This window comes from Dipodomys ordii, unplaced genomic scaffold, assembly GCF_000151885.1.
Source record: "Dipodomys ordii isolate 6190 unplaced genomic scaffold, Dord_2.0 Scaffold3, whole genome shotgun sequence".
NCBI lineage: Eukaryota > Metazoa > Chordata > Mammalia > Rodentia > Heteromyidae > Dipodomys > Dipodomys ordii.
This window is the reverse complement of record NW_012267219.1, coordinates 12028550-12037476: the sequence shown is the minus strand read 5'-3', so window position 1 is coordinate 12037476 and position 8927 is coordinate 12028550. Positions and strand designations below refer to the sequence as shown.

Genomic DNA, 8927 nt, shown 5'->3' with positions numbered 1-8927 from the left:
TTTCTAGTGGGGCTCCAGCTGGGAGAAGAGAGTGGCAGGAAAATGAATCTGTGAGTCTACTAAAAGCGAAGAGCTGAATTAAAAAAAAAACAACTATAGCCAAAGATAAGGTGAACAAAGTGATGATGAAGGAAATTAGGGAGTGGATAAGCTTGGGTAAGGAGTAATGTGCAGCAAGTGAGAGAGGAAGAATACAGGCGAACAGACAGGACAGTGTTTAGCTTGGACGTGTATTGTGATTTTTTTTAACATTTAGTGGGAAAGGAAATTAGAGAGATGAACTGTGTCATTTCAACTTCAGACTGGACTAGGAGTTCTATGACCTCCACTCATTTTCCGGTAAAAACATATCCATTGCCTGAGTTTCAGAGTTAAACAATGATGTAATTGAAGACTATACTTTTTTTTTTTTTTAAGGAGATTCAGGATCCACCAGAAAATCCATTCCAAATAGAAAGGAAATAAAGATTCTACATCTTCGTCAAGAGAGCAGCATTAAAATCTACATATCTTTTCACTTTATTTCTGTAGGACAAATAATCATTTGAGGGACCCATGAATCTATTTGGTTTGTCATACAGTCTAAGCCTCAAGCCATGAATTATTATGTATACCATAGTACTTTAGAAGAAAGTTGTGAAATTATTTGTTTTCTAGATGAAATAGCATACAATACTGTTCATGGTACTGATGATTTAAGCACGAAGTCATTATTTTTGGAAATAATTCTACACTTGCTCTTTAACACCAAATGTTATTACCAATAACACATTAAATACATAGTTAGGGAGTAGGATAGTATATCAACAAAAAATTAGAAAAATATTCTTTTGGAGAAGTCTATGCTTGTTATCCAGAATTTAACAAAGCTTTTTTTTATTATTTTTTAAAATTGCTTTCTAAACAATCTTTGAAGAATACGGCTCTTTGTTTAAGGGCAGAGGAGTTCCTTTTGAGAAAAGCAAAATATGGAAAGAGGAATGACCCAGGTTGTTTACCCAAAGCAGCCTGTACTTCCTGCTCAGAGCATTTTTGCTTTTCCCTGGGGATAGCTGGCTTCCACTAGCACAAGAAATAAATTGTCCAGTCTATGATCATGGACCCATGATGACCTTCCTATTTCCAAAACTACCCAGAATCCAGAAACAATTAGTGGATTGGAGCTATTGCTACACATAAGCTATCAGAACAAGGGAAATAGAGTATCCTCCCTAAAAACAAACCAACCTATCATAAAAGGAACTCATTATAAAAGGAAGACAATGTGGATAGTCAGAGGGACTTCCTGGGGAAAAATATTCCCCTCATAAAGAAATCAAGATTAGAAACAAAATGCTCTTACCTTGACAGGCAAGACTGCCTCTCCCTTCCACAACCCTGGGAGCTTTATGCAATTGTTTTGAAAGAAAAAAAATTGTCTAACAAAAATAACCCCCAAAGCTTTGGAAGGCAGGTACATGTAATTGTTGTTTTACTGTTCTGAGGTTAATGATAAAAGGAGTCTGTGTCTAAGCCTCAGGGTTTTACGGATTTTTAAGTGCACTTTATTGAATTCAGAAATTTGGTATTCCTGATAAAAGGCAATGGAAACTATAGACACCATGCTCCTGTACCCCAGAGTGAAACAACCTTATTTTCCTGCATGGAAACAGAGGGCAGGAAAGTCAGGCTGTGGTTTCTGAAGTCCAACCACCAATCTCCCTGTGCCATTCTCCCCTAGGTCCCAGCGCCACTCCAGCTACTCCCTTAACTTGATATCTGTTTACTTTAGAGGAGGCAGGTTTTGAGAACGGATCATAAATATCCTGGCCCAGTGCCCTAGGAGCCATGAGAAGCAAAACAACGTACTTGCCTGAAGATAGCTTTTATGATATTTAAATGTGTGGGTTAAATTTTTATCTACTTCAATAACTGTTTTTTTTTCTTTGCTTCTTTAGTTTCCTGTCTACCTTTTTACTTTCTATTTCTGCTCCGAATCTGTGCAGGAAAATTACTCCCGGGGCTTATTTGCAGGACAAACCTGTAACGAATAGTTTACATTGAAGGCATCTAGACTCCTGGTCCTTTTCGGAAATGGCAGGTGTGAGTGGCTGTATAAAATATTCTATGTTTATCTTCAACTTCTTGTTCTGGGTAAGTGATTTCTTTTTCTTTTAATGATCAATTTTGTGCAAAAAAGGAGATCTTGATATAAATATCCTAAAGAAGAATAGACTCTACTAGAGAAATAGGGTGTGGAGGAAATGTACTAGCCACTTACCTTTTTGGATTTGTTTGTTCTCTCTGGTTATTTCAGTAATTGCAAATAAGGCAGAGACTCAAAAAAGTGTACTTCAGGATCAGTGAGGATAAACATTTGCTAAATGTTTTGATATTGTGGCAAAATCAATCATGGAGAGGAAAACGTATCCTTTGATTGAAGGACAATCATTCTTAGTTGTGTATCAACCAGGGGGGTTCTCTGTTTAAGAGATCTGGGGGAAAAGCAGTCTGGCCCTTGGCTGATTCCTTTTCATATCAGTTTAGAACAGGTAACTACTGGTCTGTGGGATGGCAACAAGAGGATTGTTTTCAGAACCACCATCCACCTAAAAACAAGGGGTCACAACAAGCTTGATTATTTAATTAGAAGATTAAACTAGAGAGTCTATGCTGACATTTTCTAGTCAGTATTTTGAGGTGTCATTAACCCGGTTGTAATCAAGAGGGTGTGTATTTAGCACCTTATATTTCTCTTAAAAACTCATTGATGCAGACATAACCAATAAATGGGAAGTGGCATCTAATGCTGAAAATGGAAAAACAAGGTGTGAGAAGTGCAGGATTAGATATTGGAAAACCACACTTATCCTTCTTAGCATATGTTGTGCAATTAAGGACTGTACAAGGATTGAGGGTGTGGTTCAAGTGATAAGATTGCTTGCCTAGCAAGCACAAGGCCAGATATTGGGGTGGGGGTCGGGAAGGAAACAAAGTAGAAGTAGCTCAAAAATGTCTAGATTAAAAAACAATATTTTGTGTTCTGGATTGGAAAGTAACTTATGCACTATAAAGAAAAAAGAATCCTTGTTTTATTTTTGAAACTTGATCTATAGCTGGTATCTATATGTTGGTAAATTTTGTCCTACTAGACTAATAGTGGACTTAATTAAACTTAATGACACACATATAGTTTTATTGTAGCAAATTAACTTTACATTGAATAATCAGTAGTCATAATAAATACAAATGACATATTGCTAAGTTAAATAAATAAAAAGATAAATAAATAATAAAGCTTATTCTTTATACTTGCTCTGTTACCCAAAAAATGGGCCATTTTTGAAAATGGTAGATAAAGCTCTAGAATATATACTTATTTTTAAGCAGTCCTGATACATTTCTTTCTTTGAAATATTTAAGACATTGGATACAGAATATAAAGAAATGTGTATTTTTTATTATTATACAGTACTTCCAGCAAACACAAACACAAAAGAGGACAGAGTTAGGCAATTCACTTGATCACTCAACCCTCACAGTCATGGTCAATCTTTCTCTACCAAAACTTCCATTCATTTCCCAACCCTATATTATCTTGAAGCAAATCTCACATATATCATTTAATCTGAAAACATTTTAGTACATATCTTTGAAAGGTAAAATATTTTTCAAAACTGTAATTATAGCATCAGCATCACATTTTTTTTCAGAGCTGAGGACTGAACTCAGGGTCTTACACTTGCTAGATAAGTGCTCTTCCACTGAGCTAAATCTCCAAACCTTAGTATCACATTAAAAAAAAAAGATTTCTTATTCAATTATGAAATAATCATCCAAGGTGTAAGTATCCATTTGAAAGTGCCTTGTAAATGTTCCCCTTTGAAGTGAGATCCAAAAATGGTCCACATAGTTATTGATTGATAAAACAATATGTCAATATGTCAATTTTATTTTATTTTATTTTTATTTTCATTTATTTATTTTTTCACGATTTTTTTAAATTGTGAAAATACCATACAGAAGGGTTATAATTACATGGGCAAGGTAATGAGTGCATTTCTTATCAAGCATTGTTGCCTCCTCCTTTGTTTCCCCTTCCCATCCTTTCCCATCTCTTCCTCCCCTCCCCTCCCCCGCCATGCCTCCCCCCTTACCTTTCTCCCCCCCCACTCCCCCACCCCGCCCCCACGCCAATTTCGTAAAGTTCATTTTTCGACATAATGATTTGTACATCTCATTGTTGCTATGGATCCACCTATATCCCTATTTAAGCAATTTGTTTTTTCCCTTCCGCTCCACAAATTATACCAACATCAAATTCAGTGAAAGCAGGAGTTATACATGGGGGAAGGACATACAAAGCAACAAAGAAATCATCTTATAAATATGTTAGAAACAATCGCAAGCAAGAAAAAACATTTGAATCCTTATCTTGGGGTTCATTTCGCGTCAATTTTAATTTATAAATTTTCACTCCAACTTCATCTTCCCCTCCCCTTGAAATTTTTCACAGTGGTGTGGCACATTTTCTATGGTCTGAATTTTTTATTTACACAACCAAGATATAAATGAACATGTTCCAATGGAGGGATATGGGGTGAACATATGCAGCAGTGAAACTCAGTAGAAACTGTTAAAAATGAACTGAACTTGTGGGCAGAGACAAGAGGGAAAAACTGAGAGAGAACAAAGGAAGAGGTGACATTGTCCAAAGGAAATATACTCATGGCCTGACTTACAAAACGACAACCCCTCAGTACATCACCTTTATATAACAATTTTTAAAAATCCCCCTGAAAAAGAACATGTTCTCCTATATTCTCTGTATGTTAGTAGTTGCATTGGGGAGTTTGATAAGATTTAAGATTTTTATCTTTTTTGGCACAGCTACTTCATAAGTTATATTATTCCATTAGGAGTTTCTTGAAGTATCACTTCTTTGGGAGATTATACTCCATTGAGAGATTGTAATCCATTTTTAGGTTATTTAGAGTTTGAACAAGTGATATTTTAGTTCTATCAATTTTTCTTCATTTATTATCTGGGACACTTTCAATAAGAAGAAAATTCTCAAGTACTGATGTATTGTTTCATTACTATTGACTGTGTGTGTATAAAAAGGACACATATGTACATATATCACACATAGCATATTTCATAAAAGGTAATACATATTAGCATACATACTTCATTCCTACTCGGAGTCAGGATTATCTATTTAATATTAGAGTTCAAGGTCAGCTGAAAGATCTCTATCAAGCTGCACCCTGACATTATCACTGCTTTCCTGGAAAACTCTGAGAATTTTATGGTTATTATCATCTCTTTGCTTATCTCATAACACAAAATCTTTATGGTGTGGCGATTTCAGTTAGATAGTGCTAAACACCTTTAAGTTTTCCCATCACTATCGTGGGATTATGATTTCTGTAGACCACATCTTGAAAGGACGTTTCAGTGAGAGCAGTGGTTGTAAAGGCTAATGATAACTTCTAAGGCAATACATGACATCTATGTTTTAAGTAAAAGTCTAAGCAATAGGAGTTTCTGGCTAGGGAATGCTCTTATTTATCTTCTCCCATCTCCCCTCACCCAGAGCTCTCAGCTGGAATTTTATGATCCTTCATAGGAAATTAGCAATTTGTCACATTCCTAATGTTTACCTTAGTAAAATTTTAATGGTCCCACTGATGTGGTTTCCTTGTGGCTATGTTTTCAATTGCATTTTTTTTTCTGGGTATAACTTGTGAAACTAAGCTTTAATAAAGTAGATCCAGATGTTGAAATATCTCTAAGATACGATCATTTAGTCAAAAGTTACCAGTTTCCTTTGGGAGAGACTTTGAGACAGGCCACACAACTAGGTCATGATTTCCATTTGTTAGAATTACTAACTGCAGGGGAAATTGTGAACTGAAAACTATTCATGCTGGAGGTTTCTACAAATTAGAAAATTCAAAGTTCTATTGAAAAGTTGTAGGTAAAACCTTATTTCCCTGAGATTTATGTCAAAAACAGATAAAACATGCTCTGTTACTTCTGCATCTCTTAGCTAGGTTATGCCTGGGAGTATTACAGATGCGTAGAGTTTCACAGGGGCTTGAATAAATATGGAACCTGGGGCCTGCAGCTGGTAGATGCAGTGTAATAATGGCCATTTTTATTTATAAAAATTTGTTTTTTAATGTTATTATAGAGATGATGTACAGAGGGGTTACCGTTACATAAGAAGAGTACATTTATTGTTGGACATTGTTACCCCTTTCCTTGCACTCCAAAATTTTCCCTCCCATGCCCACCCACAAGTTATATAGTTCATTTTCAACATAGTTTCCAGTGAGTACCATTGATGTATTTGTTCACTGTTTGTCCCGAGGCCAGCTGTTAACGAGGAAAAGCAAAGTGAGCTAGTATGTATTACCAGTCCCTCATGAGGCAAGGTGAGAAGCAGCCAAGTAGTTCAGAAAGCCAGCTGTATTAGCAAGTGAAGGAAATCCATGCAGGAGGAAGCTTGAAGAGAGGAGAAGGTAGTTAGAACATGGAGTACGGCTAGAAACCAATGTTTTCATGGTCACCATTGCATCTTAGTGGTCGTTTGGGCCTCTAGCTTTGATAGACTGCAATGAAATGATTGCAGACCTAATTCAGAGGAAGGGGTACATGAAAGATAATAGGACATGGAATATGGGAAAAAATAGGGCACAGTTATATTTCACTTTCTCAGTTGATGAAATGCCCCAAGACAAAGATAGAAATGAGTAACCTTTGTAAATACAATGTTGACTGCCATATATAATTAACACTAGTTGAACTAAGACAATTACAGTGATTGAGAGCTCAGATTAAACATTTGCTTCTTCATCCCATACTTAAGAAAAGTATTTCAATAGACATTGTACACACATTTTAATGAGATAAAAATATAGCACTACTCTACATAGTGGTAAATACAGTGATCAGTGATACATTTTGAAACAGGAATGAATAGGATAGCAAAAGTTATGATAAGGAAAAGATTCTTCTACTACCATAAATGAGTTGGAATGGGAAAAAGTTAATTCACACCATCTGAGACCCAAATCCTAAATCTACTTATTGTGACCTTGATTATGGCCATTGACTTTTCTGGGCCTAACTTTCTGCATTTGCAAAATAAGGATGACAATTTTACCTGGAAGGGTCAGTGATGGAGATAAGCTAAGGCATGTTATGAAAGCCTATATAACCAAGGACTTAAAACAACAATCCAGTGAGTATTATTTACTTGACTCCAATCATTATCTTGCTTTTTGATTTAGTAGTATCAAAATCTTGTGTAATATTTTATACATGATGGACTTCTAAAATTAAATACAATTTTACTGTTACTCTGACCCTCCTCTCTCTTCATGATACAAGGAATTTGCGGAATAGAGACAATATGCCTACCCTAAGGCTGGCCTCTACTTTGGATATTTGAGATCCTGAATCTCTCCACAGATAGCCTCAGACCTATTTCCAAGGACTATATGAGCTTGTTTCCAGGGATATATTTGGGGAGCTGAATTCTAGGAATGAGAGAGAGTTGCAAACATTTTGGGTTTATAGGTTGAACTACCTACACTCATTCCTAAACTGAAGTGTGAAATGGGCCTGGGATTGACTCTTCCCTTACCACTTTTTCTGGTAGGGAAATCCAAGGATCCTGAAAATTTTAAGTCAAACCTTGTCCTTCAGCATATGTCTTTGTTAAAGGAGGACGTTAGCACACATTTGTTCCCTGAGCTTATGATCTTAAGTTATAGTGTGAGACATACGGTTTGTGTGCTAATGTTTGTTTTCTTGCCCTGGGTTCTTCAAATATAATGCTGTACTTATATGAAAATTGTGCCTTCAAAAGAACCTGGTAAGAAAATACCTTAACTTACATCATTTTATAATTCACAGAATGTTAGAGAACAGATAAAGTGCTGATCATGTAGCTCTCTTCATATTTTCTAAAAGTACATAAATTTTAGTGATTACTTAGGCCCTATTTGTGTCAGAAAGAAAGGATAGATTTTTGCACCAAAATTTAGAATTGTTTAAAATTGGACTTTATAGCAGTGTTCTGGATGTTTTGTTTACTTAGTAGATTTGGAAATGCACATGAAGACAGCCATAAAGATACACGTATTATATATTTAACACTTATGCAATAACCATCATTCATTTGGGATCTGTGCTCTGACAAAGAAATGCTTGAGCCCTCCAAAACCCCAGTGACCTTTTAGTATCCTTGCTGTTATATACAGTTGAGAAACAGGCCTGCCACTCCAACAGCACTTTAATGGTTTCTCGTTAAGTTTGCCATGGAAATAAGGTCAAGGGCTTTCTTAGCTCTTGGCTCATTAGGATTAATAATAATATGGCTCACTACCCACTCTTGCTACTGGCATGGAATTATGAATTTTCTTTCATTTTCAGTACTTTCTCAATATAGTTGACAATCATACACAAAAGGCAAAGCTGGGAAGGAAGGAGCAGGGATGATTAAAAACATATTAACAGAGATGAGGACAAATTAGCATTTTATTGTTGATCTATATTCTGGATAGTCTTTCCATTTTCTTCTCACACTTTATTATTTTCATCTTCTGCTCTATATTAATCTGGTTGGGCTACCATAAGAAGAAAATCCTGGGGGGAAGTGGTGGAGATGGGAAGGGATGGGAAGGGGAAACAAAGGAGGAGGCAACAATGCTTGATAAGAAAATAAATCGTTTAAATAGGAATACAGGTGGACCTATTGCAACAATGAGATGTACAAGTTGTTATGTCGAAAAATGAACTTTACAACTTTGGCCTGGGGGTGGGGGGGTGGGTAGGAGATGGGAAGGGATGGGAAGGGGAAACAAAGGAGGAGGCAACAATGCTTGATAAGAAATGTACTCATTATCTTGCCCATGTAATTGTAACCCCTCTGT

General features: G+C 36.0%; 1 protein-coding gene across 1 annotated transcript in view; it reads left to right on the top strand.

Annotated features, from left to right (window-relative positions):
- Nucleotides 1–1727: 1727 nt before the first annotated feature.
- Tspan8 (tetraspanin 8) overlaps nt 1728–8927 on the top strand; it is a 30033-nt gene continuing 22833 nt past the window's right edge. The window contains exons 1-2 of the mRNA XM_013023144.1: nt 1728–1882; nt 1986–2133. Coding sequence (XP_012878598.1) covers nt 2074–2133 — 60 coding nt within the window. The 5' untranslated portion in view covers nt 1728–1882; nt 1986–2073. The remainder of the gene's footprint in view (nt 1883–1985; nt 2134–8927) is intronic.